The 22,937-nt window shown below is 47.3% G+C and overlaps 1 protein-coding gene across 3 annotated transcripts in view; it reads left to right on the forward strand.

Moving 5' to 3' along the window:
• Nucleotides 1-22,937, forward strand: part of MKNK2 (MAPK interacting serine/threonine kinase 2) — a 33,574-nt gene that overhangs the window by 8,978 nt on the left and 1,659 nt on the right. For 2 of the 3 annotated variants that reach the window (XM_088672943.1, XM_035119469.3), the window contains exons 3-13: nt 1,406-1,487; nt 2,294-2,395; nt 3,622-3,719; nt 8,182-8,261; nt 8,620-8,693; nt 10,176-10,280; nt 11,684-11,739; nt 12,743-12,838; nt 20,209-20,403; nt 20,651-20,815; nt 22,480-22,523. In XM_088672943.1, coding sequence (XP_088529069.1) covers nt 1,406-1,487; nt 2,294-2,395; nt 3,622-3,719; nt 8,182-8,261; nt 8,620-8,693; nt 10,176-10,280; nt 11,684-11,739; nt 12,743-12,838; nt 20,209-20,403; nt 20,651-20,815; nt 22,480-22,523 — 1,097 coding nt within the window. Of the gene's footprint in view, nt 1-1,405; nt 1,488-2,293; nt 2,396-3,621; nt 3,720-8,181; nt 8,262-8,619; nt 8,694-10,175; nt 10,281-11,683; nt 11,740-12,742; nt 12,839-20,208; nt 20,404-20,650; nt 20,816-21,875; nt 21,950-22,479; nt 22,524-22,937 lie in introns of all 3 variants that reach the window. The other variant, XR_015950749.1, reaches the window with a different exon arrangement.

Below are 22,937 nucleotides of genomic sequence, written 5' to 3' on the forward strand. Positions count from 1 at the left end.
CATTCTGTTGCAGTGAAGGTGCCCAGCTTAGATAGCTGAGTTTCTAAGAACCGGGGGGGGGGGCTCCTACAAAGAGATGCTAAGGATTGAGGGGTGCGTGGACTAGATGACTCTTGGGGTCCCTTCCAGCAGTTCCCCGATTCTGCGAAAGGCCCTGTTCCCTGAGGTGCTCCTCTTCTACATTCAAGGTACTGAATATAGAATGTGGAATTGAGGAGCATGGATGAGAGCTCTGTTGGTTAGAGCGTGGTGCTGATAATAATGCCAAGGTTGCAGGTTTGATCCCCGTATGGGACACCGTTGCATTGCAGGGGGTTGGACTAGATGATCCTCGGGGTGCCTTCCAACACTTAATATTCCCACGATTCTCCTCCTTAATATAAATGCTGGGGGATGTATTCAAAGTCCATTTGCCACCCCCACCCCATCCCTGTGGTGTAGCCCAGAAAGGAATCTGCCACATGCGCAGCTCAGGTTTAGGAGAGGCTTGGTGCGCAACTGAGGTCTAGCAGGCGCCGTTCCCAAGCAAGCAGTCTCCTCCCTGCTCATTATGGGCAGCGTTCCAGCCGGTGGGGCAGCGTTCCGGCCGGGTCTGGTTAGGCTACCCTATCGTTCTCCTCCCTCCTCCCCGTTGGCCTCCTTTTGCTGCCTCCGCTTGGGTCGCACCTGTCCACGGAGACGGCGGCTGTGTACTGGGGAAGAGTCAGCTACAGTAACTGGTTCCGTTCCCTCTGGCTGGGGTGTCGCACGGCAGGGAAGAAACCGGTTTGAGCGCTTTCAAGGGAGCCGTGCCGCTCGGAGTTTGCTCCTGCCAAGCTGCAATTGCAGGTTGCTAGGTTTCTAGTCCACAAGAAAAGTTCAAATTACTTTTTTGTTTGTTTTTTAATCAACCGATTCCATCCGGGTTGAGCTGCCTCTGGAAAAGCAAAGCCCAGCCCCTAAGTGTTTTTAAAAATGTACAAAATGGCCAGCTTGGGTGGCTGGCCAAATTTAATGGGCCTGCCTGCTGCGCCCATTAAATATTGTTCACCTAAAGGGAGCAGGCAGGTGAACATCTTCGAAAGTTTTCTGCGCTTGGGTGGCTGGCCAGAAAACTTTTGGTGGCGATGTGTTTTAAGAAGCTGGTAGCTCAGGTCTAGCAGAGGCCAAATGTGCCACTCGTGTCTAGCAGTGCCTTTTGATGAATGTGTAGCTCTGATCTAGGAGAAATTGAATGTGCAGCTCAGGTCTAGCAAATGCTTTTTACCGAATATGCAGCTCAGGTCTAGGAGAGGCTAAGTATGTTGCTCAGGTCTAGCAGACCCCTAGTATCTCCCCAGAAGCTTCTTACCAGGATTTCCCCACTTTAATTCTGGCTTGGATGTGACCCTTTCTCTCCCTCGCCCCTTTCCTTCTCTTCTCCCAGGGCCAGAACCCGTTTGACATCGAATTCTCCCAGTCCACTCACCTGGAATCTGTCTTCAACTTCGAATGCCCCTCTCGGCCCGGTGAGCATCTCTCTTTTATTCTGTTTTGCTTTCCGAAAGGGGTCAGGCGGAAGAAAAAGACTAGGGGAGAGAGACTAGGGTAGGTCTTGTGTTCCTAGGTTTACGCCTCTTGAGATTCAGAGAATTCGATAGAGGGTATCTGTTCCAGGGATTGTGAACTGCAGGGGAGAGGAATGTGGCCCCCGAGACATCTCCATCTGGCCCTCATAACTCTCCCATTTATTTATTGTATTCAGAGTGCCACCTCGTTCCTCTAAGCTGGCATTCATGGTTCCCCCTGCCCAGGTCACATAGTGAGCTTTGTGAGCAAGTGTGGGGATTTGAACCCTGGTCTTGACCCAGGGTTTCTCAAACTCTGGTCTCCAGCTGTTTTTGGACTACAGCTCCCATCATGCCCAGCTAGCAGGACCCCAGTGGACAGGGGTGATAGGAGTTGTAGTCTCAAAACAGCTGGGGACCCAAGTTTGGGAAACTGCTCTAACCACTGCACTGCACTGCCCTACTGTACAAAAGTGGAGCTTTTATTAATGGCCCCACCCACATTTGCCTGTAGCCCCACCCACAGCTGTCATGTGGAACAGCTTCCCAACACTGGTCTTAATTGCTGTAATGGAGCCTCCGTTTTCAAAGAGAGTCTACCTTGAAATATAAGCCGTTGGCTGTTTCATGCAAAAGGCAAAGTTTTGGGGCGACCTTAGAACCCAGCACACCTCTGGCTTTAGGGATTGTTGTTGCGTGCCTGGTCCTGGGTTCAAATGCTACTTTAACTGTGATTCTCCCCCCCACCCTCAAATCTTGTGGAACAGACATGCCTTCAAGTCAGCCCATTGACATCCCCAACGCGAAGAAACGAAACAAAAAGAAAAAACGCTGTCGGGCCACAGATAGCTTTTCCGGAAGGTTTGAAGGTGAGCCGCTCAAGTTGCTAGTCCTCAGCGTTTATTCTCGAAATCTTCACCTCCCGCCTTCCCTTTGCAGCAAAACGTTTTCCGCTCAGTCCTTGCGGCCTCATGAGAGGGGCTGTGTCCGCAGAAGCCTGCAGCAAGAGGATGCTGTTGCAGGAGAGATGTGTGTTTGTTTGTCCAAATTTGCAAACTTTGAAAAAGAAAATAAATCCCACCCTGCAATCTAAACAGACCAGGAAACGATACAAATGCACAAAATCTGCTCCAAAGGCTAGGAAAGGAATTGGTGCTTATTTAAAGGCTTATTGGAGATGGATTAGACCAGGTTTTCCCAAACTTGGTTCTCAAGCAGTTGTTGGACTACAACTCCCATCTCAAACTAGCAGGACTGGTAGTCAGAGATGATGGGAATTGTAGTCGAAAAACACCTGGAGACCATGTTTGGGAAACCCTGGATTGAACTCTTGCATTTAGGGAAAGGTTGGTGTAGGCTGCACTGAGCTGGATGAGGCCCAAAGGTGTGGCGCTGTTTGAAGGAGAGCTTCCTTTTTTAAACCAGCCTGGTCGCTCAGAATCATGAGGACTAGCACCTTGTTTTATTTTTGGCAGGAATGGTGAGAGGCAATGACGCAATGAGGACTAGAACTTTAAACCGGCAGGGAGTGCAGCTACTGGCTATTTTACTATTAGGCGGTCTGTCAGTATGCTTTGTTTTTTTTGGGGGGGCATTGATGTTGCGGTTCGAATCCCCGCGACGAGGTGAGCTCCTGTTGTTCTGTCCCTGCTCCTGCCAACCTTGCAGTTCGAAAACACAAAGTGCAAGTAGATAAATAGGTACCGCTCCGGCGCGAAGGTAAACAGCATTTCCGTGTGCTGGATCATTTGGAGAAATACGACAGCACGAAGAATCCGTGATCAGGATTCAAACTATGAGCAGCAGAAAGAATGAAAGATTATTGTCTTACGACTGTGTTAAAAAAGAGGGAAGACAGGCAAAGGGAGGGGGAGAAAAGAAAAGGAAAATGAGATGGGAAGCTGACGATATAACAAGAACATTTAAAAAATATATATTGGACTTTTATGTGGAATCTTTGGAATATAAACACAGTTTTTGGAATAAACACACAAAGTTCAGGCAATGACGCAGGGAGTAGCACTTTGATTCCCCCCACTGAATAATTCTCTTTTCCTTGTCTTTCTCTCTCTTCCTGTCCCCCTCAAACCTTCAGACGTTTACCAACTCCAAGAAGAGGTCCTCGGAGAAGGCGCTCATGCAAAAGTCCAGGCCTGTGTTAACCTCATTACCAATAAAGAGTATGCAGTGAAGGTAAGGCAGCTTGGGGACTTTGGAGTTTGAGCCCCGTTTCAGGCAAAAGATTCCTGCATGGCAGGGGGTTGGGCTGGATGACCCTCGGGGGTCCCTCCCAGCTCTACAAATCTGTGATTCTCACGGAGGCCGGCCGGATGCCCCAGTGGGAAGCCTGCAAGCGGGTTTCTCTCCCCTCCCGCAACTGCCATTCAGATGCATTGCGTTCTGGGTGCGACGTGGTTGTGTTGTCCTTTTACTGTAGCCTATTATGGTTGCCCTCTGACCATGGAGGCAGGGCAGAGCCATTGTGGCTGCCGGCCATGGATGGACCCTCTCCTCCAAACCCTCTTTCAAAACTGTCCACGACGGTGGCCCTGGCCGCCTCCTGTGGCAGGGAGTTCCACAGTTCAATCAGGCGCTGTGTGAAGGTCTTCTCTGGGCCAAAATTGGGTGTGTGTGTATGTCAGGAATTTCCAGCATGAAACATCTGTGGTAGTGTTTTCCCAGTTGGTGTGGTTAGCCGGGATTTGGAGGAGAGAGAGAATGAAAGAAACACTTCACAGGTAGGTCTTTGTGCTGGTGGAATAGGAGCAAGGACAACTCTTTGCATTTGGCTTTAAGGAACGTCCACAGATTTGAGTTTCGTGAGAGAGGAAAGAAAGCTTTTCTCTGGCCGCTTGCTCCGTGTTCTGCCACCCTGTGCAACCGCTTCCTTCTTTTCCTCTGCGGACCCCTGCCTCTTTTTTCACCCCCAAGGAGGAAATTCCTCTCTGCAGGCTCCCGAGCAGTCTTGCAGGAGGGGCGAGAGGCTGCTTTTTTCAGCGCATGGGAGATGCAGGGGGAGGGAGGGAGGGAGGGAGGGAGGGCGGTGGCCGCAAAACTGGCGTTTTTTTGTGGAGGCAGAAGCCGGGGAGGGCTAAGGTTGTGACCTCCCAGGGCTGGAGGGGAGGAGAACAGCTGCTGGCATGGCGCTGCCGCCCCCCCTCGCCCCCTTCCCTTTCATGCACAGGAGGGAGAGGAACAAGCGGGCCTTTTCATCGAGGTTTGGCTGCAAAGCGGCATTTTGGGGCGAGGAGAAAAGTTCAGAGCTCCGTAAATAATCCGATTCACGCTCCTTATGGCTCTGGATTTTGGGCTGCAGCAGTGAAGGCACCTCCCGACAGGAACCCCCTCGCCCCTTCCCAGAGCTGGATTTTGGATGTAGATGGTGATAATAGTAATAGTAATAGTAATAATTTTATTACAGTAGTACCTCGTTGTGAGTCCGCCCCGTTTAGCATCCATTTCGTGGAATGTCCGCAGCAAACCCAGAAGTACCGGAATGGATTAATTCTGGGTTTGCCGCACGGGCAGAAGCACTGAATTGCGCTTTGCGCATGCGCAGAAGCACAAAACTGCGCATGCGCGGAGCAGCACTTTGTTGAATGTCCCTTTCGTTGAGTGTCTGGGGCTCCAGAACGGATCCCGGACTCAAAACAAGGCGCCACTGTGTTTATACCCTGCCCATCTGGCTGGGTTTCCCCAGCCACTCTGGGCAGCTTCCAACAAAATATTAAAATACAATAGCCCTTCAGATATCTAAAGGTTCCCTAAACAGGGCTGCCTACAGATGTCTTCTAAAAGTCAGGTAGATGTTTATTGCCTTGACATCTGATGGGAGGGCGTTCCATAGAGAGGGCGCCACCACCGAGAAGGCCCTCTGCCTGGTTCCCCGTAACTTCACTTCTCGCAGGGAGGGAACCGCCAGAAGGCCCTCGGCGCTGGACCTCAGTGTCTGGGCTGAACGATGGGAGTGGAGACGCTCCTTCAGGTATACTGGGCCGAGGCCATTTAAGGCTTTAAAGGTCAGCACCAACACCAATATAAAATGCACATATTCCCTTTCTCATCTTAAGAACTTTGGGTTGAGTGAAAAGTAACATGGGTGTTTTTTATTTTACAATTTTTATTATTATTTTGCGTTGAGGACAGTTGGCCAGCGTTTCCCAAACTTGGCCCTCCAGCTATTTTGGGACTACGATTCCCATCGTCCCTGACTGCTGGTCCTGCTAGCTAGGGCGGGGGGGGGGGTGCAGACATGATCTTCAGAAACATTGCACTAGGTTACTTTTTGGGTCCCTTCGAACTCTGATTTTAGAAGGGGAGAGAGAAGCAAATATTTTTTTGGTATGTGCATGGGGGGGGGGAATGCTCCTCTCACAAAAGCAGCCACCCCCCCCAAGCGCATTCATAGAATTGTAGAGTTGGAAGGAACCCTGAGGGTCATCTAGTCCAACCCCTTGCAATGCAGGGATCTCAGTTCAAGAGCTCCTTTCAGATGGCCATCCAACCTCTGCTTAAAAACTTCCAAGAAAGGAGATTACACCTCCTTCCATCCCACGGTCAAGCAGCTCTTACTGTCAGAAAGCTTTCCCGATGTTGAGTCGGAATCTCCTTTCTTGTAGCTTGAAGCCATGGGTTCGAGTCCCACCCTCCGGAGCAGGAGAAAACCAATTGCGTATGTGTGTACGCACACAGATATAGCAATAGACAATACATTTATTTCCTCGCCTTAGGAACATTATCTTTCGTAACAATAGATAAAAATTAAAAGACGGGAAACTAAATGCCCCCCCCCAAAGTCATGTTGAACACGCCCAGAAAGAAAGAAAAAGAAAGAAAGAAAGAAAGAAAGAAAGAAGAATAAAAGTATTTGCATTAAGAGAGAATATTGGTGCTACTGGATTTTCAAGTGCCAGGCTTGTCTCAAAAATGATGGCTTCACTGTACATATGTAATGAAGGAATTTCAAATTATATGTAAAGTGTCTGGAAGTTCTAGTCCTCATTAAAATCTCAAAAGATGCTCAATTTTCTCCATTATCACTGTACTCGGGTTATAGGCGCTTCAGGTTGCATCTTTTCAGCTTGCGTCCCACGCTGAACCCGGAAGTACCCGAATGGGTTACTTCCGGGTTTCGGCGCATGCACAGAAGTGCTTAATCGCACTTTACACATGTGCAGAAGCGCCAAATTGTGACCCACACGTGTGCAGACGCGGGTTGCGAACGTGCCTCCCACACGGATCACGTTTGCAACCCGAGCGTCCACTGTACTCCAGAGTGGTGGGACCAAGTAAGATTTTGGGCTGTTCCCCATTGAGTTGCAATTCCTATTTGAGCTGCTAGGATTTTAAGGGCATTTTCTTGATCTGCGATTGTAGGTGTGAAAAGCAAAATAGGCTTTTGTGAGCCCAATAATGTCTTTGTAAAATGCTTTTTTGAAAAGGAAACAGCTGCAAAGGGAACAGTTGTGTTTTGCAAAATAAAAATAAAAATGAAGGAGGCGGTGATTGGAGGCTGGTGTGTTTATGGTACCTTGTTGTTGTTGTTTAGTCGTTTAGTCGTGTCCGACTCTTCGTGACCCCATGGACCAGAGCACGCCAGGCACTCCTGTCTTGCACTGCCTCCCGCAGTTTGGTCAAACTCATGTTCGTAGCTTCGAGAACACTGTCCAACCATCTTGTCCTCTGTCGTCCCCTTCTCCTAGTGCCCTCAATCTTTCCCAACATCAGGGTCTTTTCCAAGGATTCTTCTCTTCTCATGAGGTGGCCAAAGTATTGGAGCCTCAGCTTCACGATCTGTCCTTCCAGGGAGCACTCAGGGCTGATTTCCTTAAGAATTGATAGGTTTGATCTTCTAGCAGTCCATGGGACTCTCAAGAGTCTCCTCCAGCACCATAATTCAAAAGCATCAATTCTTCGGCGATCAGCCTTCTTTATGGTCCAACTCTCACTTCCATACATCACTACTGGGAAAACCATAGCTTTAACTATACGGACCTTTGTCGGCAAGGTGATGTCTCTGCTTTTTAAGATGCTGTCTAGGTTTGTCATTGCTTTTCTCCCAAGAAGCAGGCGTCTTTTAATTTCGTGACTGCTGTCACCATCTGCAGTGATTATGGTACCTAACAAGGAGCAATTCCTTTGCTCAAGAAAATCTTTTTGTTGCTTCGTGGTATGACCTTAGCTTGAGAGAGGCTGAAGAGACAACTTGCACAGAAATCCCTGCACTTAAAAACAAAGCCTCTCAGGGTCTACATTTCTTCTTGATGTGCTTGCTTTCTAGTTGCGGAGAAACTTGTTTTTTGGGTGGGTGGGGGAGCATTTGTGCGCAAGCAGATGAATCGTGATGCTGTTTTAAAAAAAAGCTGTTCTCCAGCAAGATGCTTAGGGGGAACTTGCGCACAAGAACGGTCTTCTGTGCAAAACGGCACCCTTGCAGCTAGAGAGCTAGCCTTTCAAGGTGGGCGGAGAGTTGCGGCAGGACAAGGGTGGCCATGAATGGTGCTTGCTATGCACACACACCCGCGGAGACAAGAGAACGGCTTGAACTCATGTTAAAAGGGCGCAAAAGTCTTGATTGCACCCAACCCGCCGCTTTCAAATCCCTGGCGCGACGCTGCGCTGATGTTCGCTCCTTTGTGTGTGTTTCTCTTTAAAGATTATTGAGAAGCGTCTCGGACACATCCGGAGCAGGGTCTTCCGGGAAGTAGAGATGCTGTATCAGTGCCAAGGACATAGGTATTTAAAATTTTATTTTTTGGTGGCTAAAGCTGTAGGGTTTTTTTAAGGGGTAACCTGGACTAGCAGTGCCTAAGTTAGTGGCTCAGATAAACCTCAGTTTCCACCAGTACCTGGTTGGCCCCCGTGAAACCTCCATGTTCAAGAGCAGTTTATCTCACAGCCTAGCTTTTGCAGGCTTCCTGGAGGCGCATCCCGTTTGGGGGAAGAAAACGTGGGGAGGGGGGCCTGACCTGGCAAGGCTGTGCAGTTGGGGGGGGGGGAAGACGTCCTCATTCTAGGTGAAAACCATGCAAAGTGGAGATCTCATCTTTCCCCCCGTTTTCCAATGTCCCCCCTGTCTTCTTGCTCACGGCAGGAACATCCTGGAGCTGATTGAGTTCTTTGAGGAGGAAGACCGGTTCTATCTCGTGTTTGAGAAGATGCGAGGAGGCAAGTAGCGACGCTCGTGTCTGGCACGTTGCCGTTCGGGAAGGTTTGGCCTGCCGGCCTCATCTGGCCAACTTGTTTTGGCCCTCCTGGTAGTTTTGGCTGAGCCGCGCCCGCCTGTCCTGGGTGTTGGTCACCCAGGTGGTCAGCTGCAACTGCCTGTCCAAGTCTTTGCCTGCAAGTGGGTGAGGAAAGGGATCTAATTCACAGGCTGGATTAAATTATTGAATTGGACCTGTGAAAAGATTTTATTCTCGGGTAAAGGATGGCTGCTTGTCCTCTGAAAAAGCCTGGTGCCTGCGTTTCTGCAGGAGGTGTCGTTATCATCATCATCATTTGGGGGGGGGGCTGTAATTGTGTTTTTGTTTTGTTATTATGGGATGGCATTAAATTTCGTTGTACTATGTACAATGACAATTAAGTATCTATCTATCTATCTATCTATCTATCTATCTATCTATCTATCTATCTATCTATCTAATTAAATTGGTATACTGCCCTTCATCCGGAAAATTACGAGATCAAAAATGCAAAACGCAAAACAAAAATAAGAACAAAGGCAAACCCCTCCTGCAAAGGGCATCAGATGTGGAATTAAGAGAGCGAGGGAGAGGGAGAAACACATCCAGTGCCTCTTTTAAAAGGGCATCAAGGCCTGGTTGAAGAGGAATGTTTTTGCCAGGCACCTAAAGGTGTATAATGAAGGAACCAGGCAGGCCTCCCTGGGGAGAGCATTCCACAAACGGGGAGCCACCACAGAAAAGGCCCTGTTCTCGTGTTGCCACCCTCTGGATCTCTTGAGGAGGAGGCACACAAAGAAGGGCCTCAGAGGATGATCTCAGGGTCCGGGCAGGTTCATACGGGGAGAGGAAGTCCTTAAGGCAGGCATCCCCAAACTTCGGCCCTCCAGATGTTTTGGACTTGCAATTCCCATCATCCCTGACCACTGGTCCTGTTAGCTAGGGATCATGGGAGTTGTAGGCCAAAACATCTGGAGGGCCGCAGTTTGGGGATGCCTGCCTTAAGGGATTGCGGTTCTGAGCCGTTTCAAAGGCTTATTGGTCAAGACCAGCAATATCTGCCTCTGGATATTCCCCCTCCCCAGATTGGAAGGGAGAGCTTCTCCAGGACAGCGACTTTTGCGACTTCTTCCCGGAGTTAGCAGCCCTGCGTGGGGAGTGAACTTCCTGCAGATTTACCTGCCGTAATTGTAAAGAATGGAGCTGCTTTTCAGATACTACTCAGCTAAATTAACAGATGGTTAATGCAGCCATTCTACTGCAGACCAACAGCCTTCCTCCTAAAACGCTATGTTTCTAGTCCTCTTGGTTCCAAATTGAGAACTGATTCGAGTCAGACCATCAACTTCGGCATGGTCTGCTCCGCTGATTGTTCCCCAGACCTGCAAACGTTTATTTTTTGCTGCCTGAGATCGCTAACATTGCTCTGTGCCCTCTTTTCTCTCTCTGCTCCGATCTTTTCCAGGTTCCATCCTGACCCACATCCATCGCCGCCGCCATTTCAACGAGCTGGAGGCCAGTATGGTTGTGAACGACATCGCCAGCGCCCTAAATTTCTTGCACAACAAAGGTCAGCAAATCCTTTGCTAGTCTGCAAATACCACGGGGTTGTTGGGTCTTATTACTGTTATTTTGTCTGGCAACCCGGGATGCAAATGAGAGGAGGGAAAGTTCGGAAGAGGGCAATCTGAACTCTCAAGGGGATTCCCCCTAGGAGGGAAGTTTGCAGCGTTTAGAGCAGGCACCCCCAAACTGCGGCCCTCCAGATGTTTTGGCCTACAACTCCCATGATCCCTAGCTAACAGAACCCAGTGGTCGGGGAAGATGGGAATTGTAGTCCCAAATATCTGGAGGGCCAAAGTTTGGGGTGCCTGGTTTAGAGCCCTTCAGTTTTGAGAAAAGGCGAGTGAGCAAAGAGTCGACACGGTAGAAGTTTATGGAGGAAATCATGGAGGAAGTAGAAAGAGGAGTTTTTCCTTCCTCCAGCAACTGGAAATTGTGGAAGTGTGGTGAAGGTAGAAAGGCAGGGCTTCTTCAGTGTTGAAAAGCATGGAACTCCCTCCTGCAGGAGGCCCAGGGATCTTAGAATGTTAGAGTTGGAAGGGACCCTGAGGGTCATCTAGTCCAACCCTCCCCTGCCATGCAACCCGGTGTTAGGAGAGATATAGGCCAGGCACCAGGTGGCTCCTTAAGTCAGGGTTGCAGCTGCCCAAACGGAATGCCTCGTGGCGACACTTCGGTTCTTGAAATTCCTCTGATTGTGCAGATAAAATATAACGAATAGAATTTTGCAGGACTGGGGGATTGCATAGCTGCCAAGTTCCGGCCCTAGAAATAAGGGACTGGATCGGAAGTAGCTGCCGCCATTTTGGAACTGGGCGGAGCATGCTCAGAAGCTACTTTTGATGCTGCTCTGCCCTGTTCCAAAATGGCCGCCGCACCAGAAGTCGCGCTGCAGCCATTTTGGAACTGGGCAAAGCAGCATCAAAAGTCACTTCTGAGCATGCTCCGCCCAGTTCCAAAATGGCTGCCGCGCCAGAATAAAACCGGGGAAAAACAAAAAAATCCATTTTTTCGGCTGGGAACAGCTGGAAAAATGGGGGTTTCCCGGGGAATACGGGAGACTTGGCAGCTATGGGATTGGTGTGTGAAAAAGTCCAGATCTGAGGATCCCCAGGCACGCACCTCCAGATGGTGGGGATGTCAGGCACCATTCTGGCTCCCGGGCATCTTCACTTGGTCGCAAGTAGCCGATAGCCAATTGCAAAATGCCCCTGGCGCATTTTGAACTCTGCATCTGATGGGAGGGTGTTCCACAGGGTGGGAGCTCGTTTTCTTAGGGACTAGTGCCTTTGCTTTCTCCTTCCGTAACATATATTTATACTCCAGCCCAGTTGCTGTTTCTTTGATCTTGCAAGAAGTTTAGACTCTCTGCTTTTGTTTGCTGATGCTCTCTTTACTTTTCCTTTTCAGGAATAGCACATAGAGATTTAAAACCAGAAAATATCCTTTGTGAAAGCTCCAATCAGGTAAGGAGTGGCTTCAAACACATTAACAGGATGTTCCCTCTTGTCTTGTCTAAAGAGACAGTTGCCATTTCGTGTGCGATCTGTGGAACTGCCTTCTGCAGGATGTTGCAATAAAGGGGTTACTAGGAAAAAGAATAACCTGGGATAGCGGTCAGATATTGTAATGAGGAACGTAGGTGTTCTGTTGGTAATGATGGGTGTGTGTGTGTGTGTGTGTGATTCATAGCTTGTTTGCACATCTTGGACCAACAACACAGATAGCTGTCCTTTGCAATAATAATACAGCTGTCCTTTGCAATTTGCTCTTCTCCAGATTTTGCGATGTGTTTCTCCAACGAAACAAAAGACTCTTAATCTCAGGGTTCTGGGTTCGAGCTACACATTGGGCAAAAGATTCCTGCATTGCAGGGGGTTGGACTAGATGACCCCCTGTGGTCCCTTCCAACTCTACCATTCTAGGATATTAGATGCAAAAATGGTTCTGTGAATAATAATTCCAATAATAATGCCTAATACCACATTTTTCTGTGTATTAGACGAGGTTTTTTGACTCAAAAATCATGTCAAAAAACTGGGGTCATCCTATACACGGATAGTGGTGTGGGGGGGAAGCTGCGCACCGCCAGCCAGCTGGTTGGCAGGCGCGCAACTCCCCCCCCAATGCCTCTGCGGGAGGCGTGCGCTCTAGGGAGGTCTTATACATGGAAAAATACAGTAATACTTTGAATTGGAGAAAACCCCTTGCAGAATTGTGCATATTAGTTAAAAGGATGAGTTAAGATAAATGCATGTGAAAACGTGCAGGGATTTTTTATGTGGACTTATTTTCACAGTGATGTGGAAAGCGGAGGTTGGGGTGGGGGTAAATGAACTGAATTTGAGCTGCTTGGGGGGGGATGAAAAACTGAAATTCACAGATTTGTTTAGTTTCTGGAGCTATGGATTTTTAAAATTTTTAAAAAATCAACTGGCAACTTCCTTTTCTCTCCTTCCTGCAACACAGGTTTCTCCCGTGAAAATCTGCGATTTCGATCTAGGAAGCGGGATCAAGCTGAACGGCGATTGCTCACCCATCTCAACTCCAGAGTTGCTCACCCCGGTAAGTCCCCCAAGCGTGGAAAAACCCAATTTATATAAAAAGCTTTAAAAGTGGTGCTTGGAAGAAGAATAGGAACTTGGGCTCAACCAAGAAAAGTGGCAGCTAGACGGCTTTGAATAAGGAGGAAGGCTCTCTCTCTCTCTCTCTTTTTTTTTTTAATCGATGGAATTCAAAGGCAGGAGATGTGCTGAGGTTTAGCAGACTTTAAACATGGGAAATCCTCCAGGAATTTCAGCGACCGTTCACTGTGATGGCTCAGATGGAAGCCTGCATGGTTGGGTGCAGTCTACCTGTCTGCGGACAAACGCCAGCTCCCTCGGCCCGAAAGCGAGATGAGCGGCGCAACCCCATAGTCGCCTTTGACTGGACTTAACCGCCCAGAGAAGCAGACACGGAGCAATGGATTCAAACTACAAGAAAGAAGATTCCACCTAAACGTTAGAAAGAACTTCCTGACAGCAAGAGCTGTTCGGCAGTGGAATTTGCTGCCAAGGAGTGTGGTGGAGTCTCCTTCTTTGGAGGTCTTTAAGCAGAGGCTTGACAGGCATATGTCAAGAATGCTTTGGTGGTGTTTCCTGCTTGGCAGGGGGTTGGACTGGATGGCCCTTGTGGTCTCTTCCAACTCTGATTCTATGATTCTAGGGGTCCTTTACCTAAACCCAGGCATCCCCAAACTGCGGCCCTCCAGATGTTTTGGCCTACAACTCCCATGATCCCTAGCTAACAGGACCAGTGGTCAGGGATGATGGGAATTGTAGTCTAAAACATCTGGAGGGCCGAAGTTTGGGGGTGCCTGACCTAAACCTTTACCTTTTCCTCTGCATAATAGGATTTCAGCAGTGGGGGGACATGGGGAGGGGATGTGCCTTCCTGCATCTCCATCTGGGATTGCCAGAGGGTTCTGGCTATCCACTGTTGGAATCAGAATACTGGGGATTGATGGATATTCCCCCCCCCCCCGGATCCATATAGCCTTCTCTGTGTGTTTTGCTGATCTTTTGGCATTGGTGGAAAGAGGTGTTTGGGTTTGTGTGGCTTGTCCGTGTGTATGTTTGGTCATAATTTGCTGCAAGCTGGCCTTCCAAAATCCCTCTCTGCAATTTCTATAATTTTTTTCTTTCAAGCCAGCCTGTAATGTGAGGTTCCTTACCCACATTCAGCCCGGACGAAACGGTGCTTTGGGGTGTTCCTTTAACAGGCTTGTTGTCAAAAACGTGGTGGCTTATGGCGAGTGAAGGTTCCCCCTAGGAGACCAGGAAGGGAGATGTTTGCAAAATGGAAGTGGGGTCTTTCCAACCGGTCCCTGGCCATTGCAGACTGGTCTTGTGTGGTCATGTTTCTCCAAGCTTATGGTGTGCCTTCTTTATTTAGGGTGTTGCCGTAGTCAGATTTCAAAAGACACTTGATTTCTGGCTCAATTTTTATTTATTGTGTTCATTTCCCCCAAGGTTGGCCTACGTCAGGCATCACCAAACTGCGGCCCTCCAGATGTTTTGGCCTACAACTCCCATGATCCCTAGCTAAACAGGACCAGTGGTCAGGGATGATGGGAATTATAGTCCAGAACATCTGGAGGGCCGAGATTTGGGGATGCCTGGCCTATGTGCTTATCCCCTGTGACGTAGATTAGGCTGGCCACCGACATCACCCCCAGTGAGCTTCATGTCCAGGTGGGGCAATTCGAACCTTGGATAGCTTAGTCGGTAGAGCACGAGACTCTTAATCCCAGAGCTGTGGGTTCAAGCAAAAGATTCCTGCATTGCAGGGGCTTAAGACTAGATTGCGTGGCCGACTTTCAAATTTCATGGTCCGTTCCTGGGGCGCCGAGGAGATAATTAACATGTGGCATAGAATTGTGTCATGAATGTGAACCCCGCATCCTGCATCTCGTCTACGCGGGGGCCTCGTGTCACCCGGCTGGTTTGCCTTTCCCGAGAGGCTGTGCAGAATCGAGAAAGGTTGCATTGCGTTGGCTGTGGCTCAGTCTTTTGAATGAAAGAAACAGGCTTGGGGTGTGTTTGGGGGAGGGCACAGCCCTGCTAAATGATAATCTGCGTGTGCCAGTAGAAGGCAGTGGAGGGGCTCCCATTTGCAGTCTGCAAAGTTTTGAAAAAAAATTAAGTATTTTATTATTATTAATAATAATAATATTTTTACTGCAGCTTTACAAAAGTATTTTACAAAATTTTACAAGATTATTAAAACTGCAATAAAATATTATTATTAATAATAACTTTAAGTATTTTGGGGGGAGGAAGTGGACGAAATTGGGGCACATTGCAATGACGCTGTTCCCCCCACCCCAGGTTCCAGGTTCCACAATGCTCTTAATTTATTCCCCTTCCTTTCTAAAGCTTTTTAAAGCTGTGCTGTTTTCCCACCCTACGCAGAGAGGAGCCACCTGCCTCCTCCCAGTCTCTCTTGCTCCCCCCCCCCCAACAAACCGCTGCTGAGATGCTGTAAAATTTGCCCCTAGCAACAGCTTGGCTGATTGGCTGTCAGGTCTGAGGTTTGGGGATTTCCTCTCCTCCCCTCCTTCCATCTGTTTCTCTCTCTCTCTCTCCTCCCCTCCGCTTCTCCCCTCCTTGCTTTGCAGACTCTGCTCTGACCCATTTCTGCACAGGGGGGGTAGGGCAAGGAGAAGGCTGGCTATGGACGGATTTTTATTTTTATTTAAAAAACAAAACAAAACTCCTGGACATAGAATTTTAGGTAAGAGCAAATCCCAGCCATGTGTGTCGAAAGGGTTATAAATACTGCTACAATTAAAAACCGAAAACAAAACGCCCTTTGTTTTTTTTGCAACTTAAAAAAAACCCTTTGCCTTTTTTGCAATTTTTTTAAAAAAAAACCCATTAAAAAGAAATCCGCAACCTTTGCTATTTTTGCAGCAGCAGCAACAAAAAAAAAACCCTAATCTTTGCTCTGCAGCCTGGGGGTGTATTCAGTGTTACTCAAGAGTTAAGACTCATTGGAATTGATGGAAGTGATTCACATTAATGGGCTCTGCTCATTTGATTATTATTATTATTCATTGAATTTGTATGCTGGCCTCCATCTGTAGATCTTGGGGCGCGTCCGCTCTCAGATCATATTCACACCCTAAATTTAAAGCTCTGTGACGCCGCTTTGAACGGTCATGGCTTTGTCCCTTACAAAGGACCCAGGGAAGTGCGGTTTGATCAGGGTGCTGGACGTTGTTTGGAGAATCCCTGCGCTACAGTTCCCAGAGTGGTTTATCGCTCCGTCCCTCTTCCCAGGGAATTATAGCTCTGGGAAAAAGGGGGAACAGAACTCTCAGCACCTTTAGAGCTCCCAGAATTCTCTGGAGGGAGCGCTGACTGTTTTAGTGTGTATAATCCTAGTGCTTTGAACTCGGAACCGGTTCTCGTTCTCTGTGCTTTCAGACAAGCAGTCTTTTCCCCACCCTTACCTGGAGATGCACCCGAGGCCTTCTGAATGCCAAGCAGGTGCCCTGCCAATGAACTCTCCCGAAAGCCATTGAAACCTGTTCCTGCATTAGTTGGGGTTCTTGTGTCGCAGGGGGTTGGCCTGGATGACCTTGTGGGTTCCCTCAGCGTCATACATCCTTCCGCCGCCCTCTTTATGTGCCCCCCGAGGCAGATCGGCTCCAGAGCAGCTCTTCCCTCCTCCCTTTTTGTAAGCCAGCCGGTTGGGCGAGTTACCCGGACTCTGTGCCCTGCCCCTGTTCTGGAGGATTTGCCCGAGTCCGGATAATGTGGATTTGCGTATGTATTAATTCGAGGAAGGGCAGAGTTAGGGCAGCTGACGCGGCGCCAGGTGGATTGTGCCTCGGCTGGTTTGATCTGGTCTCGTTCGGGGAAGGGAGGATGCGGTGAAAAAAAGAGTGAACTCGGTTGCCTCGGTTGGCTGGCGTCAGGGAAGGGTCTTGGTGCTGTGCAAGTTTGCAGCTGCAAAGTCAAGGGTTCCTCTGAGCTTGTGCAGAGTGCCCTTTCCATCACAGAACCCTTTCCTCCTCTTCCTTCCTTTGCTACGTATTTGGGATTAAGGGACAGGGTTTAGGAGGCCGGTGAGCAGGGGTTCTCTGCTCCTCTCATTGTTTTTTTTAATATTTCTGTATGGATACAGAAGGGTTTAGGCAGGTACATTCTGTTTAAACCAGTTTCACTTTCCACTTCTGTCCCCCCCCCCTTCTTTTTAAATCTGCAAACGACAGATTGGTAATCCCGAAGCGTATAAACTGATCATCGTTTTGGAACTAAAATTAATTCAGCGTGGAATAACTTCAAGATCGAGTTTTTGCCTCTCTTGATAATGTACCTGGTTTGTTTTTTTTAAGAGCCAGGAGAAGGGTGTCTTAAGTTTGCTGAGGATACTAAAATAGAAACACAAAAAACGGGTGCAGTTGATGTCGCCAACTGGCCTGCTGTCAGAGCCACCGGTATTTTTAATCTGTCCCTCCCCATGTGTTTTATTGTATTTTGACTTATTACTTTTAGCTGATTTGTTTCAATTAATTGGCATTTTAAAATGGATGTTTTTTTAAAAAAAGCTGCAAGCTGCCAACTTGGGAGAAGTGGCTGGGGCAATGCAGTCAGGTGGGTGGGGGTACAAATAATAAATATTGACGATTACTATAAATACATCAAATGAATGTCAGCCTGGATAGCTCTATTGGTTAGATCAGGCATGGCCAAACTTGGCCCTCCAGCTGTTTTGGGACGACAGTTTCCATCATCCCTGACCACTGGTCCTGTTAGCTAGGGATGATGGGATTTGTAGTCCCGAAACAGCTGGAGGGCCAAGTTTGGCCATGCCTGGGTTAGATCATGGTGCTGATAATGCCAAGGTTGCAAGTTCAGGACAGCCTCATATTCCTGCATTGCAGGGGGGTTGGACTGGATGACCCTCATGGTCTGTTCCAACTCTACGGTTCTGTGGTGTTTTTTTATGAATGAACTTCGAGGTTCCGATTTCCAAACCTGCCCCCAGTATTTTTGTTTTCTCCAGGCACTACTAACTAGATGGATTTATTTTCTTCTTCCATGCAAGAACTGTGCCAGTGGATTGTTTCAAAGGTCTGGTGGGGGGGGAGGGTTGCCCCCAAATTACAGCCCTCTTCCCAAGCCCTTAACTGAAACCGCAATCTTATTCCAGGAAAACACAGGCTCAACTCTTGTGGGGGATAAATTCTGGGGATAGAGCATAAAGCCAAAATTGTGTAGAGTCAAAACACGTTGGGTAAGATTCCCACTGGATGTCTTCCCCCATTTTTGGCACGCTTCTTAATTATTATTACTTACTTGCCAAGTATATATTAAGCTGAAATGTGCACAAGTTAAATGCACAAAAGTTCCTCTTTAACCAGGCTTTGGGCTGATTGACACCCGCCACCCTTTTAAAATGTGTGTCGTGTGTGTTGTTGGGTTGTTTTTGTTTTTATTGTGTGTTTTGAGGAGTTTTAAATTGTAATTTTATCTTACGAAGCGCCCTGAGACCTGTGGGCATAGGGCAGTGTACAAATACAATAAATAAAAAATAATACTGTAATGATATCTGTACCGGTATCCAAAGTCTGGGAAACACCAGCTTTGGGGCAATGTGTTCTCCCCAACAACCTGAGGTCTAGCAGCTTGGTTTGCACTTTTCAAAACAATGAATTCATTTTTTTCAAACCCTTGAGCCTTTTTGTCGTGAGTTATTTCTGTGCTCCAGTACAGTTTTTTTGTTTTGCTTTATATTTTAGCTAGTGTGAGAAAATGCATTTGCTCACAAAGGACTTTGGATCAAATATTTGCAAATATCTTAAGCCCTTGCACCAAGTTCCTTTGCAAGTGCAATTGGACTTTCTTTCTTTTTTTCTTTTTTAAGGGGTGGGGAGCAGAACATAATTCCAGGCAGTATTTGTGTTCAGGGATATCCCAACTCTTGCATGTGCAAACCCCTTCCCTTCTTCATTTGACAGGTTTATCCTGGCAGGTTTATAGCGGAGCTCTGAACATTGCAAGTCCTTTTTCCAGGAAACGCTGCCTGGCTTTTTATAGACCTTGGATGGTCTCCCTTCTCCTGGCCGTGAGGGCTTCTAGGAAAGAATGTCCCGGGTGGGGGGGGGGGCTTTATTTATGACGGGTGAAATGTGGGACGGGGGCATGTTGATCATGCGCCCCCCAGCTGAAGCAAAACTCGGCTGGTGCTGTCCACAGAGCATGGCTACTTGGTGAAAGAGAAAATGCTTCCCGGTCTGGATTATGGAATTGGACCCCCAGGGGCCATCTAGCCCAATCCCCTGCAATGCAGGCGTCTCAACTGAAGCATCCAGGACAGATCACATTCCAACCTACTGTACTGTCGCGGTACTGAGTTTCTCAAGTAAACTGCACATCATGTGAATGTCTCCTTGCCAGTGCGCTCTCTCTCTCTCTATATATATATATCTATACAGTGGCACCTTGGTTTACGAATTTAAACCGTTCCGGAAGTCTGTTCTTAAACCAAAGCGTTCTTAAACCAAGACGTGCTTTCCCATAGCAGCAGGGGAATCAATTTACAAATGGCACACACTCAACATGTTCTGCTTCCAAGGCAAAGTTCACAAACCAAAACACCTATTTCCAGGTTTGCAGCGTTCCTAATCCAAGTTTTTCATAATCTAAACTGGTCTTAAACCAAGGTACCACTGTATCTATCTATAACATTTTATCCTTTATTCCATATAGAATGTTACATTTGTTACTCAACAATCATATTCCAATTTGACCAAGCTACGATTGCGTTTTAAGGTTCCAGTCCTCAGTGTCTTATCTAATTTCATCCTTTCTAACATGTTTCGTAATATGTTCTGCTGTTTTTATTACACTTCAAACCCCACTGGGGTCTTCGCGTATGGGAAAAAAAAAACTTTTTATAGACAGACTAAGAATGGGTCCCAGCCTTCTTTAAAAGACTCTGAATTTGTCTCTCTTATCAGTGCTATCAGTTTTACCACCTCTGAATATTCAAGGATTTCCATCTGCCATTCTTCCTTGGAGGCTGTTCTCTCCTCCTTCCATTTCTGAGCATAAAGAACCCTTGCCGCTGGAGTCACATCCGTAGAGACGGTTGAGGCTTTCCCCCTGCCTTGCCAATCCAGATCTCTTGCTAAATAATTTCATTGTGGGAGCCAGAGATCTGAGACAGTAAAACAACTTTCCATTCGTGTAAAATGTGCGTGTTTCTGAAAGAGCAAACTGGAGTTTCTTTCCTGCCTGTTAGCAAAGTTAGTGGTTTCGAATCACATGCATTTCTTCTGCATGTGAAATCCGGAACCTTTTTGTTTGTGGTGGTGGGGGAATTTTGAAAAGCAAAAGTGTGACTCTGCGGCTTTTAACCCTTTCTCCGCCTGATTCCAGTGCGGCTCGGCTGAATACATGGCCCCGGAGGTTGTGGAAGCGTTCAACGAGGAAGCCTCGATCTACGACAAGCGATGCGACTTGTGGAGTTTGGGGGTCATCCTCTACATCATGCTGAGCGGCTACCCGCCTTTTGTGGGCCACTGCGGGACCGACTGCGGCTGGGACCGCGGCGAAGCCTGTCCCGCTTGCCAGGTGAGCAGGCCTCTGTTGCCTTCCTCTTTTTTTCGTTCCTTGCAATGGGGACAAATGTCAGGTTCTGCACTTGGGCAAGGAGAACCAGCTGCACCAATTTAAGATTTTTTTGGGGGGGCGGCACAAACAGAACATGTGGAAAGGATTTAGGGGTCTTAGCACATGAGTGAACACTGTAATGCAGCAGTAAAACAGAAAAGGTGATTTTGTATGATTCTGTGACCCTTCCTTCCTTCCTTCCTTCCAGAACATGTTATTTGAAAGCATCCAGGAGGGGAAGTACGAATTCCCCGACAAGGATTGGGCTCACATCTCTTTCGGAGCCAAAGACCTCATTTCCAAGCTGCTCGTCAGGGATGCCAAGAAGCGCCTCAGCGCAGGCGAAGTTCTCAAGCACTCGTGGGTGCAAGGGGTGAGCACAGTGGGAAGAAAAAGGCGGGGGGGGTCATTGGTTTGGGCTTAGGGTGTTTTTCTGTTTTTTTGCAGCCCCCAATAAACCTGTCTCGTTTTCTCTCTGCATGAAATGAGACAAGCCTTTGGTTCATCTAGTTCAGTATTGTGTACACTGACTGGCAGCATCTCTACAGAGATTCAGGCAGGCCCCCTCTGGAGAGGGACTTAACCCAGGATTTTCCCTTGTAAAGATTCCCTTGGCTACTACTAAGCAAGCCTGCCCTTAACCAAGATTGCAGTTGGGGCAGAGGTCCTTTGACTTCTCTGTGGGCAATTGGGAACTATACTTATTCTTAACAGTTCTGCGTTTAACAAGTTAGCCTCTGTGAGAAAGCCATCACAATGAGAATGTGTATTCAGAAGCAAAACAGAGGATACCTGTCTGATCAGGATTCACAGTGTGGGTCTGGAATCCCTGGTGCTCTAGGTGGCGCTGCAGAGCTATCCTCTGAAGGTTCCTCAAACCCTGCCTTTCGTTTTTTTGTTTAAATAAATAATTATTAATTTTCCATTTACCGTAAACATATATAATCACATCATTTTTATCCACTTTACCTCTTTGGCTCTTTAGAGCCTATCGACTTCCTTCCCTCCCACATCTTGGCTTTCAAAGTTAAACCTTTATATCAGAGCATTTTATATATTTTCCGATTCTAATAAGACTAATCACAAAACACCTCAAAGTTTAAATAAATATAGAAAGGTAAAAAAAAATTCTCAGTACAAATCTTCAGATAACCCCGACTAGTGTTGTTAATTGCTTACAATGATCTTTCAAATGTTGTATACCAGTAAATTGACTCCAGTCTTCTTGGAATACTTGATTGTGCTGGTTTCGGATTTCCCCCGTCAGTTTTGCCAGTTCTGCAAAATCCATCATTTTCATCTGCCATTCTTCGTTAGTTGGTACTTCCTGTCTCCATTTTTGGCCTAAAAGGGTTCTTGCCGCTGTTGTTGCATACATGAACAGTCTCTTATCTTTTCTTGGTATCTCTTCACTTACTATAACCGGTAAAAAGGCTTCTGCAAAAGACTACAAAAGACTTTGGATATAATATTCTGTTAGAGTCTTGGGACAGGCTGTGGAATGAAGGTATTAACTTTACTGCATGTAGTGCACTTAAAGAAAATGTGATAACAATGATGTGTAGATAGTATTTAACACAATCAAAACTTGCTAAAATGTATAGGACAAGATCTAACGAGTAATGTAAAGAGAAGGAAGGTATCTTTCACCATATGTGGTGGACTTGTAAAGAGGTAAAGGCTTTCTGGGAAATGATATATAATGAGTTAAATAAAATGTTTAAAAACCCTGCCTTTCAGATAAAATTTAGGAGTGTGAGAAAGTTGTGCCTTAGTAAATTTGTGTTTTTCCCCTCCCTGCTTTTGGGTGTGGGAAGTCGTAGACCAGAGTTCCCCAAACTTGGGTCTCTAGCTGCTATTGCACTACAACTCCCATGATCCCTAGCTACCAGGAAGAGCGGTCAGGGATGATGGGAATTGTAGTCTGAAAACAGCTGGAGACCCAAGTGTGCGAAACCCTGTTGTAGGACAGAAAATCTTGCCTTGGTATAATATTAGCTCTCACTCTCTCTCTCATTCCTTTTTTTTTCTTTTCAGTGTGCTCCAGATAACACTCTCCCAACCCCAATCATTCTTCAAAGGTAAGAGAAAACCCCTGAACCTCCACCCCATAATTTTGAGCCACTGTGGGGAAAATTAAGGGATCCTCGGGGCCCCTTCCAACTCTATAATACCATGACTGTTCTGCCTCCACAATAGGGATGGGCAACACCTGGTTTTCAACGTCGCGATATATCGCCAGCTAAATGTCACGATATACCAATATATCACAATGTCTGAAATCTGAAATTAGGATGGAGCTATGTAGAAGCCTTGGCTGGTTTCAGTTTCCCCCATGTTGTGATTTTTGCATAGCACACACACATGTCCCCCATAATACAGTAATACATTGCCAGGTCAAAAATTATGAAACCAATATCACGATATGTGCTTGAAACTGGTTTTGGATGATTATATTGCCCAACCCTACTCCACAGTTGGAGGCAGAATTGCTT

The sequence above is a fragment of the Zootoca vivipara genome, chromosome 6, assembly GCF_965207765.1.
Source record: "Zootoca vivipara chromosome 6, rZooViv2.hap1.1, whole genome shotgun sequence".
In the NCBI taxonomy this organism is placed as follows: domain Eukaryota; kingdom Metazoa; phylum Chordata; class Lepidosauria; order Squamata; family Lacertidae; genus Zootoca; species Zootoca vivipara.